This window comes from Pseudorasbora parva, chromosome 4 (genome assembly GCF_024679245.1).
Source record: "Pseudorasbora parva isolate DD20220531a chromosome 4, ASM2467924v1, whole genome shotgun sequence".
Taxonomy (NCBI): domain Eukaryota; kingdom Metazoa; phylum Chordata; class Actinopteri; order Cypriniformes; family Gobionidae; genus Pseudorasbora; species Pseudorasbora parva.
In genome coordinates this window covers 8,804,258-8,822,687 of record NC_090175.1, presented here as the reverse complement: position 1 = coordinate 8,822,687, position 18,430 = coordinate 8,804,258, and the positions used below count along the sequence as shown (strand labels likewise).

General features: G+C 39.9%; 2 protein-coding genes across 2 annotated transcripts in view; both read left to right on the top strand.

The window, feature by feature from the left end:
* LOC137073761 (zinc finger protein 850-like) overlaps positions 1-18,430 on the top strand; it is a 58,493-nt gene that overhangs the window by 31,648 nt on the left and 8,415 nt on the right. The window contains exons 6-7 of the mRNA XM_067442469.1: positions 4,495-5,887; positions 6,001-6,034. Of these exons, the coding sequence (XP_067298570.1) occupies positions 4,495-5,887; positions 6,001-6,034 (1,427 nt within the window). The remainder of the gene's footprint in view (positions 1-4,494; positions 5,888-6,000; positions 6,035-18,430) is intronic.
* LOC137072835 (gastrula zinc finger protein XlCGF57.1) lies at positions 10,059-15,188 on the top strand. Its single transcript, XM_067440786.1, has 2 exons — positions 10,059-10,314; positions 13,238-15,188. Exons 1-2 carry the CDS (start codon positions 10,221-10,223, stop codon positions 14,377-14,379), a joined length of 1,236 nt encoding a protein of 411 aa, XP_067296887.1. The 5' UTR covers positions 10,059-10,220; the 3' UTR covers positions 14,380-15,188.

Sequence of the window (18,430 nt, the reverse complement as noted above, 5' to 3'; positions counted from 1 at the left end):
ACAGCCTTTTCCCAAGCATTAGCAACGGTGCTGGTCTGTATGTCACTCACCACTTCATAAAGCTACAAGTCTCCATCTCTGAATAGAGTTCATCTATGATCTTATGCAGTTTTTAGCTTTTTATATATGCGTTTTTCACATTCACTTTGGTACATTTCTCAAATCATCCTCGACATATGCAAAACGGTAAGTGCATTCCTCAATTCATACAAATAGCAAAACACCATGGATTACCTGCAAAAGCAGTCTCTTGCTCAAAATCCTTAGTTCATCTCTCAAAAGTGAAAAGGTGCCATCAGAATGACAAACTGTGTACAGATAACACAGTCAGATTGCTTAGTCATGCTGTCAATAATATAACAGTGTACTCTGGAGGGATGTTCTGATGTAATTATAAAGTTTTGATGACAATTATTGCAAATTGTAGGATACACCTTATATTGGAGTGTGATTGAATAGACTGGACAAGATTCACATTTACGCTTTTACAGTTTGTACTGTAATTTGTTGACAGACTATGTCATTGCGATAAAGAAAAAGACAGCACTGCATAGCACAAAGAAAAAACAAATAAAAGTATCAATGTGAATGTCTGATGGAAATATGCATGACATATGACAACTTGTTCAGACATTATGCATGTAAAGACTTGCCATTAACTAATGCCTAAATGTTGTGGGGGTGAGACTATTCAACAGAGAGACCCATTATAATATATTTTGATCAACATGACAAAAGCAATTGATAATGTAGGAAACAGCAGATTATTGTGCATAGGCTAATCATTTGCATGGATGTAGCCAACAAAAGCCTTTGCAACATGTTCAAATAAAATGAGAAACTGTTGTTTTGATGTGCACAAGTGACACAATGATGTGAAGATTGAACAGGCAGCTTTGAGAATATCAATTCTTATCTGAGAAATGTAAGCGACTCAGAAACACTGTAGCCTAATTATGTTTATGAGATCAACGCCCTCTAACGGAGAACCAGTACATATGACGTAACGAAGCCTCGTTTGCTGTTGAAATCACGTGACCTGGCCAGTTTGATTCGCGGTCCGACTCCGAACCACTGATTCGAAACAAAGGAGACGATTACGTTTCGGATCTTCATGAAGTACCAAGCCGTTTTTTAAAGCGCCGATCGCTACATCAAAGCTGCTGTTATTTTAAAGCAAACTAGCTTCGGTTGTAGAATCTCTATTAGAGAGTAGAGTGTATCAAACTGGCTAATGAAGAGCTATCTCTAACTTGATCGATAAAGATGGAGCAGCAAAACACCCAGACCACACAGGTACCAGATGTCAAGACGAAAACCTGCCAGTCGACTAGGCTTAAACAGGAGAATACAATACAGTGTAAGTTGGCTATTTGCCAGTTACAAAGACTCAGATATATTAACAATGAATTTGTCAATTCTGTTAGATGTTGTTTGTGATTAATAAAGCCAAGTGTCATGATTTATGCCTAGAAAGGTGGTTAAAGGGATGGTTCACCCACAAATAAAAATTACCCCATGATTTACTCACCCTCAAGCCATCCTAGGTGACATTCTTTTTTCAGACGAATACAATATACAGAGTAATGTCCTGGCTCGTCCAAACTTTAGCAATGAATTGCTGCATCTGTTTATAAAAGTGCATCCATCCGTTATAAATGTGCTCCACACAGCTCCGGGGGTTTATAAAGGCCTTCTGAAACAAAGTGTTTATGTTAGAAAAATGTCCATATTTAAACTTTTACAAACTGTAATTTCAAACTTCTGTAAAGTATGCACGTTTTTCTCCATCCTCTGCGGTTTTGCGTTCGTTCCCGGAGCGTCCTATACAATATATGCTTTAGCGTGGTCGCTTATGACAGACAGTTAGCCGAAGTTTGAGATTACAGTTAGTAAAGATTTTATTATGGCAATATTTCGTATACAAAAACATCGCTTCACTTTATTAACGTCCTGGAGCCGTGTGGAGCACTTTTAAAATGGATATGGATATGGATTATTGTTTACCACAATAGTTTGTCAGAGTAACTACGGTATGTATTTTTAAAATGAGAAGACAAGTGCAGCAGAAAACAACTTTTTAGATGCTTGAAAAATTTAAAATGGATTTTTGTAAAAATAAAAAAAAACTGCAAGCAAACACATTCTTCTTCATCATTGACTGCCTTTTTTTGCAAGCTGCAAAATGTTATTTGTTATAGACAGTGCTGAATTGTATCTATAGCTTCCTTGCTTACTATAAACTAAATGAATTTGTGATTATGTGAAGTTGAAGTTACTTTGCAAAATAATTTTTAATAAACATTGAAAGTTGTGAATGGTTAAAATGGATCTCTCTCTCACTCACTCACTCACTCACTCTCTCACTCTCTCCATACTACATCCTTCCACTCCTGACAATATATTGTTTATTCCACATCTATAGCTACAATAAATAAAAGGACATTAAAATTGTAGTTAATTTTTTTAAATCGCTATATTTAATTAAATCAGCCTAGCGACAAGAAGCGTACTGCAAAAATATTACCGTAATATTGAATATTGGGGCAGTCCTGGCCTGTGTGTTCCCAAGATTACATTACCCTTTAAAAAAACAAAACTTTGGTTATATTTTTTTCAGTATGTTTACTTTTTTTACAGTCACAAAGGCTGTATATAGGGTATGCCTCACGCTCAAGCGCACAGATAAAGCTAGATGCGGAGCACTAGCAACGGTAGCCTAATGTCAATAAATGTAAAAATAGCAAGGAGATTTCTGTGTTGGCTGCAAAGATAAAGCGGACGATGCCGACTCATCTCTGCGATAGTGAACATGTGTACGCGCCTTCATTTGGATTACATAATCAAAGTATTTGTTTTCGAATTTGTTTGTTTAAATGTAGATATTTCAAGCTTTCTATAGGCCTATTTCTCATGTCTGTGAGGAAAGTATATGCTGCGTTATGGTTCATTTAGGTGACGCGCTCCAGTTCTTCTTGCAGTCGAATAGAGAGAAACTTTCTGTTCTTTTTAGTTTATCCCATGCACTGTCAAATGCTTCAGATTTGTCGTGCTGTCGGTCTTAGTAGCAATTATCTTGTTGTGAATATTGCATTGCATTATTTAGGGCTGCACATATTCAAGTTTTTCATTAACCGTTAACCGAGGCCCTTAGCGGTTAATACTCGGTTAACCATAGTGTGCGTCAGGGTTATTTTTAGCTTATTAATTTGACGACCACCATCTCCGTAGTGAATGCGCCTATATAGAGAAATGCACATCATGGATTACATAATCAGAGAGTAGCCTATTTCTTTTCGTTTTAAATTGTTAAAAGACATTTCAAGTTTCTTAAGATCTATTTCATGTCTGTGAGGCGTACGCTGAGTTTCGTTAAATTAGGATGAGATGCGCTCCAGTTCACGAGCAATGCGAGTGGCCGCGAGGGCGCCTGCACGATTAGAGCATGTAACGTTAGTGAAATATGCAGCCGAGAATGATTCACACAGACACAGCGTTTGACTCAAACGCGAGTTAGCTTTTTTGTTTTTTTCATTACAGTTAAAGTAACGTCTGCTTTTCTCTAGTCATTCACAAGTTTCTCACTTCAAACTTTCTTTCTTCTGCTCCGTTATGCACAGCGCGCACTCTGCTTCTGCCCTAATGCGACTTTTAGTCCAGTGCGACGTATGTTATTTTCCTCTTCATGACGCATTTTTTGACTGATGTGACTTATACTCCGGAGCGACTTATAGCCTGAAAAATGCGGTAAGCACTGCATTGCAATACTTGCATTTTGCCCCGACACTATCATTTTTAAAGTGCTCCCACGCTTTCTTTGCTCGCTTCATTGCCCGCTTAGAAAGCTGCTCATGACTTCTTCTTGTGAATATTACAAATGTCTGGGAGCGCTCTGGCAGTCTCTAGGGGTGCAAACATATATTACAACTAAATTCAAGGCACGTCATAGATGCCACTTAACCGAGCAAAATGTTTCACTCGGTAACGCAATTTTTAACGGTTAATCGTCAATCGGTTAACCATGGACACCCCTAGCATTATTACTAAATACTTAGCAAAGGGTCTGAATACTTAGGACCACTTGATATTTTTCTTTTTTAATAAATCTGCAAAAAAAATAAATCTGTTTTTATCTGTCAGTATGGGGTGCTGTGTGTACATTAATGAGAAAAAAAAAAACGAACTTAAATGATTTTAGCAAATGGCTGCAATATAAGAGAGTGAAACATTTAAGGGGGCTTTCTGTACCCACTGTATGTTTAGCTCTTGAACACAATAGCCAATCAGAGGTGTTTATGAATCCGTTCAACAGCACTCAAAATGTTAGCAGGAAAGCTGATCGTCACATTTTTTACATTTCAGAAACACAGTCTGTAATTTTGACAACACTAAAACATGATAGCAAATTCAAAGGTGAAAGTTTTCACATATTTTGCTCGCATTTATTGTCCTTGAATTGAATTTTGACATTGTTTTTTTTCATGTTTATTTTAGATCGGAATGAACTGAAAGAAGATTATATCAACTGCGATCAATGTGGGTTGCATTTCACAAAGCAAGCAAGCCTTGAGCAGCACATGACGATACACACGGGAGAGAAACCTTTCATCTGCCCTCAGTGTGGAAAGAGTTTCTCATTTAAACAAAGCCTTGAGAGTCACATCAGAGTTCACACTGGAGAAAAGCCTTTTACTTGCTCCGAGTGTGGAAAGAGTTTTGCAAAACAGGCACAACTTAAATATCATGTGACAAGTCACGCTGGAGAGAAGCCTTTCACCTGCCCTCAATGTAAAAAGAGTTTCACAGCCAAACAAAGCCTTAAAGTTCACATAAAAATTCACACTGGAGAGAAGCCGTTCACCTGTCCTCAGTGTGGGGTGAGCTTCTCACAACAAGAATACCTCAAACGTCACATAAGAATTCATACTGGAGAGAAGCCTTTCTCCTGCTCTCAGTGTGAAAAGAGTTTCAGAGTGAAACGAAACCTTGACTGTCACATAAGAACTCACACTGGAGAGAAGCCGTTCCCCTGCCTTGAGTGCGGAAAGAGTTTCTCTGTGAAACAAAAGCTTGACAATCACATGAGACTTCACACCGGAGAGACTCCGTTCTCCTGCCCCCAGTGTGGAAAGAGATTCACAGTGAAACAAAGCCTTGTCAGTCACATGAACATTCACGCCGGAAAAAAGCCGTTCTCCTGCTCTCAGTGCGGAAAGAGATTCGCCGGAAAACGAAACCTAGAGTATCACATGAGAATTCACACCGGAGAGAAGCCGTTCATCTGCCCTCAATGTGGGAACAGTTTTGCAATGAAAAACAACCTTGAGAGACACATGAAAATTCACATTGGAGTGAAGCCTTTTACCTGCTCTGAGTGTGGAAAGAGTTTCACAGTGAAACATGGCCTTGACATTCACATGAGAATTCACACTGGAGTGAAGCCTTTCCTCTGCTGTGAGTGTGGGAAGAGATTCACAGTGAAACAAAGCCTTGAGAGTCACATGGTACGCCACACTGGAGAAAAGTCTTTCACCTGCTCTCAGTGTGGAAAGAGTTACACGTTGAGGCAAAGCCTTGAAAGACACATGAGGCTTCACAGTGGAGAGGATTATTTCAGGTGCTCGGAGTGTGGAATGAGTTTCACAGTAAAACAAGGTCTTGAGAGACACATGAGAATTCACACTGGAGAGAAGCCTTTCACCTGCCCTCAGTGTACGAAAAGCTTCACACAACATGGACACCTTAACCGTCACATGAGAGTTCACACTGGAGAGAAACCTTTTCAACCGAGTGAGGGAATTTCTTCCTCCATCTGTGTGCAGAATCCACCAGAGTCTGCAGTCATAGTATACCAGAAACCCCACCAGCTATCAGAGGAGCGGATGTAGTCAATATTTTAGTTGATTAGGAGGCCGTAACTGATAAGAGACTAATGGGACATTTGGTTGGGATGCCACGTTTAGACCCTGCTCAAGCAAGTGTTTCTATTGTTCATTATAGTGTTGTCAAAAGTACCGACCGCGATACCAAATCGGTACTGAAATGTTAAAAATATGACGCTTTGAGCGCTGTTGAGCGGAATCGTAAACACCTCTGACTGGCCATTGTGCTCACGCACTCATCACATAGGTCTATGATTGGCTACTTTGATCAGCGCTTCACAAACATGTTGTAAAAATACATCAATGGCGCTTTTCACGGAGCGCTTGCACAGATACACACAGAGCGTTTAAATGTAGGTGTCTATCAGCCTAGCGGTCCGCTGGTCGACGCCTGCTTATGCTTTCAAACGTTCCCGCTCCCGCTTTCAAAACACTGTTCAAACACTTCCGTGTTGTTTCAAACCGCTGCCGTGCATTGATCATTGTAGCCAATCACAGGCACATCCGACGAGCGCATGAGCACAATGACCAGTCAGAGGTGTTTACGATTACAGCTGAACAGCGCATTTTTTTTTACATTTTTCACATTTTTTACATTTCAGTACCGATTTGGTATCGCGGTCGGTACTTTTGACAACACTAGTTCATTATAATGGAAGCTGCTGAACTTCAGCATGTTGTGAATAAAACAATAAAACCTCAATAAAATTCAATGACCAGCACTTTTTACTATTAGTTAACCATAATCTTGATTAATCATTCGAAAATTGAGTCGGTTTAGTTGCAGTCGCTTCCACTGCCAGTCGCTCTGCTGCTGCTTCAGATTTGGCCTAGGGCATGTTACTGGCTCTGAGGTGCCAGATGTAACCAGAGTTGTGGTTCTGTTGGTCCTGTGTACGAGGAGCTAGTTAAGCTCATGATTCATGCTGAAGCTATTGATGTTATTGTCCAAAATGTCCATTAAGTGTTCCTTTCACTGGAATTAAGGGGTCAAGCCCAATCTCTGAAAAACAACCCCACACCATAATCCCCCTCCACCAAACTTTACACTTGGCACAATGCAGTCAGGCAAGTACCGTTCTCCTGGCAACCGCCAAACCCAGATTCGGCCATGGGATTGTCAGCCAGAGAAGCGTGATTGGTCAGTCAGAGAACACGTCTGCTCTAGAGTCCAGAAGCGGCTGCTTTACTCCACTGCATCCCATGCTTTGCATTGCTCTTGGTGATGTAAGGCTTGGATGAGCTGCTCGGCCATGGAAACCCATTCCATGAAGCTCTCTACACTGTTCTTGAGCTCATCTGAAGGCTGAAGTTTGGAAGTCTGTAGCTATTGACTAGTTGGGTACTTCTGCAAACTATTCTCCTCAGCATGTGCTTTTACATGGCCTACCACTTTGTGACTGAGTTGTTGTTGTTGTTGCTTCCACTTTGTTATAATCCCACTAACAGTTGACTATAGAATATTTAGAAGTGAGGAAATTTCAGGAATGGACTTATTGCACAGGTGGCAACCTATCTTGGTAACACGCTTGAGTTCACTGAGCTCCTTCGAGCAACCCGTTCTTACACAAATGTTTGTAGAAGTGTCTGTATGCCTATTGCTTGATTTTATACACCTGTGGCCACGGGAGTGATTGAACACCTGAATTGAATGATTTGGAGGGGTGTCCCAGTTTTAGCAATATAGTGTAGATCAGTGGTTCCCAACCACATTCCTGGAGCCCCCCTAACACTGCACATTTTGCATGTCTCCTCAATCAAACACACCTGATTCAGGTCATCAGCTCATTAGTAGTGACTCAAAGACCTGAAATGGATGTGTCAGTCAAAGGAGATATGCAAAATGTGTAGTGTTAGGGGGCTCCAGGAATGTGGTTGGGAACCACTGGTGTAGATGTTCCTTCTTCATGAGGCTTCCGTTTCTCCCTGATCTCCAAGCTGGGGTATTGAGATTGTTGGGGAAATCATATTCGGATTTCTTGGTAACTGCTACTGCTACGAATAACTCAAATGTGGAAGGACTGTATGCGCACACATATAAGAAGATGGTCCGGGTTAAAGAGGCACTTGGGATCTATCTCTCCTCTGATAAAGCGTCTTCTCTGAAGTCTCTAGTCTTGCCCTCTAAAGTCTAAAACATGTCAGATGACATCTAGGTTAGTGGGCAAGGCTGATGCAGTGGCAGGTCAGGCTGGGTCAAGCTCTGCACAAACTATGGTGGTGTTGCAGGCGTATCAGGCGTATCTCTGAGGAACAATAATGCAAATTGTTATTTGACATTATGTAAAGATATAATGAATATTATATAAAGAACACTATTGACTGCTCTCTTGTGGTCTGTTCTTTAAGTAAATAATATATCATGAAAAAGTGCTTTGCTATTACCCTTTTTTCCTGAATTAGTTTTAACCCAAATTGATTAAACATAACATAAACCCAAACATTCATACGCTGATTGTTGAGGTCTGTGTGTTCGATGCAAAACTTTATGTGCACAATGTGTTTTTACATAAGTACATAACCATCAACACCTGAACATATTTTCTCTTGGGCAATGTTCCAGTTAATGACCCATCATATTTCATTAGTGCGACATACACTTTTAAAGGTATAAAATAACTAATATACTATTTAATAATCCCTCCTGTGACATGGGACACAGCAGGTTTCACTAACTTCCTTCCCAGTGTATGATTGCCGAAAACAAAATGTTTTATTGTGCATTGATGGATCAACACATTTTGTGGGAAAATACATTATTAAAATTTTGTTTGTGGTTTGATTTGCTTAAAAATCTTAAGTATGTATGAGTGGCGAGGAAGCTCACCAGGAAGGAGCATAATATCATATATAAGTTAATACTTCAAATCAATCAGTTCAGCAAAGTTTGCACTATATTCTGTTTATTTTGATTAATAAAGGAAATTTATTTTGTTTAACAAATATGCTGATTTGGAACTCAATACATACGGTTATTATCTTTAATATGGACTTAATAAATTATATTAAACATCTGCATCTAGCCATGCCATGTCAAAAGTCAATTAGCTATTTATTATTATTGTAAATGATTGTGCGTTTAACCGCAACAGCAGGGGTGCTTTTTCGTTGCTCCAAATAGCATATTCTTAAGTTATTGAAATAATTACCTTGAAATACGACAGTTGTCCCAGACTATATTCAATAGCCCAATTTAATCGATTCCATTTGTTACTTTAATCTATAGCATAAAAAAACCATTAACGCTGCCTTCACGTGCGATCAGAAATTTCCTAGTTCCCACTTCTAAAGTCGTAATTACAACCTCATCCTATTCAAGTGCTCTGCTGTCAGAAAGAAGAGGAATTATGGCGGACACCAGGGTTATTCTCGCCTATTTATTGAGGAAACCCTATTAAAAGCCAAAATGATATTTAGCGTTACATTCCTTACAAAATTTGCAACCATATAAACACCACAGATCTTTTGCTGACAAATCTGACATTTCGGACAAATACAAATTGCTGTCTATAAAACAAACAGTACGCTTAAAAAGGTTATTCATACACGTAAATATGCACTACTTTAATGACAAGAAAAGGTGATGCAGGAAAAAACGAATAAATCACAGCAGCAATCGTTTCCCCTTTCGCCATGTTTACAGTTTCCCGCCCAACTTGGATATCAAAATGAACTTATTTACGATCATTCTGATAGCACGTGAAGGCAGCATATGGTGTGTTCAAGTTCATATTTACAATACTCTAAAGGTGTAGTCCAGCAATTTCTCTCTCTCTCTCTCTATCCTGTCCTTGTTTGGAAGAGGAAGGTGTGTTTGGAAGATGAAATAAGATCAGTAGCAATATTTTGTGACGATACAGGAATTAGAGGAAAGCATTTTTTATCTGGATGCATACAGCTGGTTGAAAAGTGGGGGAGAAAATTTTCTGTAGAGAAAACCAAAGTGATGTGTTTTACAAGTAAGAAAATAAACGATGGCATTAATCTAAAACTATTTTTTTTATCTGTTTTTCTGACTATTGTCAGGTTTTAGAAACTATAGATAATTTGAAGAACAGAGGAAAAGATTATTTAGTAAAATGGGATTAACAGCAACAGAGATAGCAATAAAGGATACAGTGGAAAGCGGTGTGGATGAACATGGCAGAAGATGTATTGGCAGTTTTATAAGGAGAATAGCCTATGGTGTGATAATGAACATGACAGGAAATAAACCCAGAAGATGGCAGTAGCGCAACGCCTCTGGATGAAAGCTGCCGTTAATCCCCAAAGAAGAAGAACTGACGGACGGACGATGGAGCGAAAATAAACTGGATCTAACATTTCCTGGAGAGAAAGATGGAGCAGCCTGAAGACAACCAGACCACAGCAGATGTGAAGACGAACACATGCCAGTCATCGCCGAGGCACGAATGGACGAATGAAAGCCCGTGTAAGTCTGTCATTTTGGGTTATTTTTAAACCCAAACGCTGGCTTCAGCCGGTCATCGGGTTATTTTTAATATGTTGTATCCAGGTTTTGAGTCGTTTTTCTGTAACTCAGCTGCTTGATATATTTATTGTTGTTTTTACAAATGTCAACCCCCCCTCACATACCCACCGAGCGCCGGGTCAATGTCAAACATCATGTCAAACGCGCGCGCCGCTGCCTCCAGGAGCGCGGAGCTGATAGTGCGCTATAGCGTCGACGCGCCGCGGTGTCTGCTCGCGCTGTGCCTACTGATAGGCTACCAGTTTTCTTCCCACTGATCCCCATTGGCTGTTCTTGCTCTCCTATCCTAAGACGTTTACTACTTTGAGTATTTTATGATTATAAAAGACTAAATATTGTAGCCTATATAAAGCTTATGTAGTATGCTATAACATATTTATAACTCACCCATCATTATGTCAAAAAATAACCCAGCAAATGAGTTATTTATAAAACCCAACAAGCTGGGTTAAATAACCCAGCATGTTTTCTTTTCAATATTCACCCAGCTCTGGGTTGCTAAATAATAACCCAGAAGTGTGTGTGTGTGTGTGTGTGTGTGTGTGTGTGTGTGTGTGTGTGTGTGTGTGTGTGTACTTGTTTATATTACAATGCCCCACAATGTAATATAAACCTGAAATCACCTACATTGTGGGGACCAGGCAGTGGAATTGTAAACATACTAAATTGTATATTTTTTGTTTGTTTTGAACATGTAAAGTGCAGAATGTTTGCTGTGATGGGGAGGTTTAGAGTGTGTGTGTGTGTGTGTGTGTGTGTGTGTGTGTGTGTGTGTGTGTGTGTGTGTGTGTGTGTGTGTGTGTGTGTGTGTGTGTGTGTGTGTGTGTGATGGTTAGGTTTAGGGGCAGTGTAGGGGGATAGAATGTACAGTTTGTAAAGTGTAAAATGCTATACGCCTATTGAAATTCCCCACAATTCACAAAAACCTAACGTGTGTGTGTGTTTGTGTGTGTGTGTGTGTGTGTGTGGGGGGGGGGGGGGGGGGTTCTCAGACCAACAATATGTGATATTGGCCTTTATTGATAAAAAGATGCCATTAAACAAGTATTTTAAATATATTGTCTTTATGTTGTTTCTACATTATTTGGAGAATAACTGTGAAATTATTAAATTATCAAATATATTTTTTAAGTGTTTTTAAAGGTGATTAATCTAGATGATTATTTTAATTGATTCATAGCCATAATTTAAAAAAAACAAAGAAATTTCTTAATTTTTATTTTGATTAAAAATATTTGTTTAAAGTCTGTTCACCTTAATGTTTCTAGAGGTTTGAGTTGGCACTTGTTAAGAGTAAACCCAAACGTGAACACACAGATCACTAGTTTTTTTGCAATATATATACATTTTTTCAAATCAGTTTTTTCACAATGTCTTGCAGCCCTAGACAGCTGAGATGGATGTTAGTACCAGGTGTAAGTTGAGCCTCACAGTGTCTAATAGAGAAAAAAAGGCTATAGCGAAAGTGCATCTAAAAGATAAAACCCTTGTAGTCCTACCAGACTTAATAGCAAGAACTTGAAAATAAAAGATTTATGCTGCTTCAGAAATCGCGGACTATGTGCACAGGTAGGCCTAGGGCTGCACGTTTTCAAGTTTTTCATTAACCGTTAACTGAGGCCCTTAGCGGTTAATACTCGGTTAACCATAGTGTGCGTCAGGGTTATTTTTAGCTTATTAATTTGACGACCACCATCTCCATAGTGAACGCGCCTATAGAGAGAAATGCACATCATGGATTACACAATCAGAGAGTAGCCTATTTCTTTTCGTTTTAAATTGTTAAAAGACATTTCAAGTTTCTTAAGATCTATTTCATGTCTGCGAAGCGTACGCTGAGTTTCGTTAAATTAGGATGAGATGTGCTCCAGTTCACGAGCAATGCGAATGGCCGCGAGGGCGCCTGCACGATTAGAGCATGTAACGTTAGTAAAATATGCAGCCGAGAATGATTCACACAGACACAGCGTTTGACTCGCGCGGCTGAGCCTCTGCCGGCAGAGAGTTCAAGCATCTGTGGACTCGTCCCTTCAGCTCTGGCCATCTTGCTTTCAGTCCGCGATCAGCTTTTTTGTTTTCTTCATTACAGTTAAAGTAACGTCTGCTTTTCTCTAGTCATTCACAAGTTTCTCACTTCAAACTTTCTTTCTTCTGCTCCGTTATGCACAGCGCGCACGGCTCACGCTCTGCTTCTGCCCTAACACGACTTTTAGTCCAGTGCGACTTAAGTTATTTTCCTCTTCATGACGCATTTTTTGACTGATGAGACTCATACTGCGGAGCGACTTATAGCCTGAAAAATGCGCTAAGCACTGCATTGCAATACTTGCATTTCGCCCCGTCACTCTCATTTTTAAAGTGCTCCCACGCTTTCTTTGCCCGCTTAGAAAGCTGGTCATGACTTCTTCTTGTGGATACTACCCTAACCCTATGGATACTACAAATGTCTGGGAGCGCTCTGGCGGTCTATAGGGGTGCAAACATATATTACAACTAAATTCAAGGCACGTCATTGACGCCACTTAACCGAGCAAAATGTTTCACTCGGTTACGCAATTTTTAACGGTTAATCGGTCAATCGGTTAACCATGGACACCCCTAAGGCCTACCAAATTTGAATTTGAACAAACTTTGTGACCTTTAAAAAAATATGTTCTATATATGAATGAGTGTAGTATGAATGTAATCCGGACGTACTATATCCACCATGTTGTCATTATCATTTTTTTCAAACATTATTTTAGTATGTCAAAGATAAAACAATGATGTCTGTTCCAAATGAATTGCGGATCTAAAACTTCTCTCAAATCTCTTCTATATTGTCCTTGAATTGATTTTTAATTAATGAATTTGCTTATTTTAGGTCTGAAAGAAGATGATATCACTTGCCAACAATGTGGGCTATGTTTCACCAAGCAAGCGGGCCTTGAAAAGCACATGAGAATTCACACGGGAGAGAAGCCGTTCATCTGCTCCGAGTGCGGAAAGGGTTTCACAGTGAAACAAAGCCTTGAGTATCACATGAGAATTCACACCGGAGAGAAGCCCTTCGTCTGCGCTCAGTGTGGAAAGAGTTTCACTACGAAAACTACCCTTAATTTTCATATGAGAACTCACACTGGAGATAAGCCTTTTACCTGCTCTCAGTGTGGAAAGAGTTTCACAGTGGAAAAAAAACTTCATATTCACACGAGAATTCACACCGGAAAGAAGCCTTTTACCTGCCCTCAGTGTGAAAAGAGTTTCAACATGAAGCAAAACCTTGATATCCACATGAGAAATCACACCGGAGAGAAGCCGTTCATCTGCTCTGAGTGTGGAAAGAGGTTCACAGTGAAACAAAACCTTGATAGTCACATTAAAATTCACACCGGAGAGAAGCCGTTCATCTGCCCTCAGTGTGGAAAGAGTTTCTCAGAAAAACAAAACCTTAAATGTCACATGAGAATCCACACTGGAGAGAAGCCTTTCTCTTGCTCTCAATGTGGAAAGAGTTACACAATGAAGCAAAGCCTTGAGATTCACACGAGAAGTCACACCGGAGAGAAGCCGTTCTCCTGCTCGCAATGCGGAAAGAGGTTCACAGTGAAACAAAACCTCGAGAGTCACATGAGAATCCACACTGGACTGAAGCCGTTCAACTGTTTTGAGTGTGGAAAGAGTTTCACAGAGAAAAAAAAACTTAGTATTCACATGAGAATTCACACCGGAGAGAAGCCTTACACCTGCCCTCAGTGTGGAAAGAGTTTCACACAACAAAACCACCTTAAATGTCACATGATGCTTCACACTGAAGAGAAGCCTTTCACCTGCTATGAGTGTGGAAATAGTTTCAACATGAAACAAAAGCTTGCAAGACACATGAGAAGCCACACCGGAGAGAAGCCGTTCACCTGCTCTCAGTGCGGAAAGGGTTTCACTGTGAAACAAAACCTCGAGAGACACATGAGGATTCACACCAGAGAGAATGAAAATGCTGTGAGCGTGGCAAGAGTTTCAACATGAAACAAAAGCTTGATATTCACATGAGAATCCCACTAGAAAAAAGCCTTTCAACGAGTCTCCTCGGTGTGCAGCATCCATCCAAATGATGTGAGGAGTCTCAGCAGACCAGAACACCCACCAGCTATTGCACAAGTCTGCAGTCAATCTGTTTATATGATTAGGAGGCTGTGTCTGGTAAAAGGTCAATAGGAAAAATTGGTCAGGTTAACCCTCCTAGAATTAACATGTACATGAACGAGTCTCTAAAACATCAACACTTCTATTATAATAATAATAAATAAAGATGCACTGATACCACTTTTCCGGAACAAGTCCGATACTGTTACAAGCTACAAACGTTATTCAGTCAAGAGCAGTGAGTGATTTTCTCTTTGTTTTTAGATTAACTTTAAAGGTGGGGTAAGTGCTATCTGGTAACCGTTGTTGGTATTTCAAATCACCAAAACAAACACGCCCCTACCCCCAAAAGGGTCTCGGCCCTATTTTGATAGCGCTGCTCCACACATACGTAACCCAGAGGCATCATCGACTATGGCAGAATCTCTGAGTGTCTAATCCAGGTCGAATATTCAATGAAAAAGTCATCCCTTCTATCACATTAACACAAACCGTTCTTGTGAACAACTCGATAGTACACGAGCAAGACAGTCCAACTAGAGAACATATTACAATCATGACAAGATTAGAGTTACAGCTATCACAAAAGCACACACAAACCATTCTCATGAACAACTCGATAGTACACAAGCACACAGTCCAGCTAACCACATATTACAATTATGACAAGATTAGAGTCATAGCGATCACAAAATCACAAACTGTTCTCATGAACTAACGACATATTATAATTATGACAAGATTAGAGATAGCGATCAAACTGTTCTAATGAACAACTCTATAGAACACAAGCACGACAGTCCAGCTAACGACATATTATAATTATGACTGGATAAGGGTTATATAGATCATGGAAAGAGTAAGCAAACATATACAGTCTTGTTCAAAATAATAGCAGTACAATGTGACTAACCAGAATAATCAAGGTTTTTAGTATATTTTTTATTGCTACGTGGCAAACAAGTTACCAGTAGGTTCAGTAGATTGTCAGAAAACAAATGAGACCCAGCATTCATGATATGCACGCTCTTAAGGCTGTGCAATTGGGCAATTAGTTGAAAGGGGTGTGTTCAAAAAAATAGCAGTGTCTACCTTTGACTGTACAAACTCAAAACTATTTTGTACAAACATTTTTTTCTTTCTGGGATTTAGCAATCCTGTGAATCACTAAACTAATATTTAGTTGTATGACCACAGTTTTTTAAAACTGCTTGACATCTGTGTGGCATGGAGTCAACCAACTTGTGGCACCTCTCAGCTGTTATTCCACTCCATGATTCTTTAACAACATTCCACAATTCATTCACATTTCTCGGTTTTGCTTCAGAAACAGCATTTTTGATATCACCCCACAAGTTCTCAATTAGATTAAGGTCTGGAGATTGGGCTGGCCACTCCATAACATTAATTTTGTTGGTTTGGAACCAAGACTTTGCCCGTTTACTAGTGTGTTTTGGGTCATTGTCTTGTTGAAACAACCGTTTCAAGGGCATGTCCTCTTCAGGATAGGGCAACATGACCTCTTCAAGTATTTTAACATATGCAAACTGATCCATGATCCCTGGTATGCGATAAATAGGCCCAACACCATAGTAGGAGAAACATGCCCGTATCATGATGCTTGCACCTCCATGCTTCACTGTCTTCACTGTGTACTGTGGCTTGAATTCAGAGTTTGGGGGTCGTCTCACAAACTGCCTGTGGCCCTTGGACCCAAACAGAACAATTTTACTCTCATCAGTCCACAAAATGTTCCTCCATTTCTCTTTAGGCCAGTTGATGTGTTCTTTGGCAAATTGTAACCTCTTCTGCACATGCCTTTTTTTTAACAGAGGGACTTTGCGGGGGATTCTTGAAAATAGATTAGCTTCACACAGACGTCTTCTAACTGTCACAGTACTTACAGGTAACTCCAGACTGTCTTTGATCATCCTGGAGGTGATCATTGGCTGAGCCTTTGCCATTCTGGTTATTCTTCTATCCATTTTGATGGTTGTCTTCCGTTTTCTTCCACGTCTCTCTGGTTTTGCTCTCCATTTTAAGGCATTGGAGATCATTTTAGCTGAATAGCCTATCATTTTTTGCACCTCTTTATAGGTTTTCCCCTCTCTAATCAACTTTTTAATCAAAGTACGCTGTTCTTCTGAACAATGTCTTGAACGACCCATTTTCCTCAGCTTTCTAATCAGGGGCGTAGCACCAAATTTTGGGCCCTGGGTACAAACCATCTTGCTGGGCCCCCGTACCATGTATGTGTATGTATAGAAAACTGACTTCTAAGGCCCCCCCCCTGCCTCGGGCCCTGGTTAGTCAGTACCCTTTATCCCCCCAGTCCCACGCCCCTGTTTCTAATGCATGTTCAACAAGTGTTGGCTTCATCCTTAAATAGGGGCCACCTGATTCACACCTGTTTCTTCACAAAATTGATGACCTCAGTGATTGAATGCCACACTGCTATTTTTTTGAACACACCCCTTTCAACTAATTGCCCAATTGCACAGCCTTAAGAGCGTGCATATCATGAATGCTGGGTCTCATTTGTTTTCTGACAATCTACTGAACCTACTGGTAACTTGTTTGCCACGTAGCAATAAAAAAATATACGAAAAACCTTGATTATTCTGGTTAGTCACATTGTACTGCTATTATTTTGAACAAGACTGTATTAGGAGTATAGTATCTTACTTGTCGGAGACATTGTGTGAGCTGATGCTTGAAGCACACAGTGAGGAGATTTAGATGCTCCATACGGAGTGGAAATGAACGGGTCTTTATCATCGCTGAAGTGAGCCACAATACGATCGCAAATGGACAAACAAGCGAACATGACACACGAGCATAGTCAAGCAGCATATATTAGGCTAGTTCTCGGCTAATGTCCATCATGTGTGATTCGTGTGTTTTGAATAATGACGTGCACAGAGCGAGAGCGAGCGCTCTTCTCACCATCATTAATAGACACGCCCCTTACCTGCTGATTGGCTACAATTTTGTTATTCCACTCGGCCCGTGTCCTTTTTCTAAAGCGGTTTTGAAATAACTCTTACCCCACCTTTACGGACACAGAGCAGCCACTAGGCTTATATTAGGCTGCTGTCACTTTAAGAGCTGCACAGATCCAATATACTGTTACACGCTTATTTTCTTTCTCAGCTGTTTACATTCACTTAAGACATAACTAACTATGTTTCTTTAGGATACTCACCAATTGACAATGTTTTGTGTTGATTTGTTCATTTAAATGCAAGTGAAAGAGAACTCAATTTAGTGTTTGTTGACTGTCTGCACGATTACCAAATTGAGTTATCTTTTGTGTCCTCTTGCACTAGGATATTTAAGGCAAAAAAGTTTCTTCAACTATCCTGAGCGTTGTTCACGCTGGCCTCGATTCATCGGGCAGTTGAGCCCTGCGGCCTGCCCAATGCAGCGGCACAGAGCACAGTATTGTACTCGATATGATACTGGTAACGGTGCATCTTTAATAACAAATATAGCCGCAAGCGACAGTAATTAGGGTTCAAGCACTAATGGCCCATGTGGATGATTAACAATCCAACTGAAGTGTATCTTATGATGTGTTTTTATAGCAAAGTACATCTTGAATCTTCACTGAAATTTACGGTTTGTTCTTAATATGTGTATTTGTGGACTCAAAGGTTATGTCATAGGATGTCACAGGACAATTTCAAATGAATATGAAGATATTATGTGCAGCTCAAAACCAAATAGGCTATACATATGAAGAATTTATTTAAGGCACTTTTCAATGTTTTTCGGTGTTGCCTCCTAATATTAAAGGACAACTCCGGTGAGAAATGAACCTAGGTGTAATTAACAGATGGTTACAGAGTAGATCGTTCTCTGGGATGCGTTTTCATGGAAATCGAATGTAAAGAGTCTTATCTTTAAAAACAGATTAGCTTATAACACTAGT

Excerpts from the sequence above, each read along its gene's own strand:
- LOC137072835 (XM_067440786.1), top strand. The coding sequence starts at position 10,221 with ATGGAGCAGCCTGAAGACAACCAGACCACAGCAGATGTGAAGACGAAC. Across the intron at positions 10,315-13,237 it reads ATGGACGAATGAAAGCCCGT|GTCTGAAAGAAGATGATATC; the intron begins GTAAGTCTGTCA and ends TGCTTATTTTAG.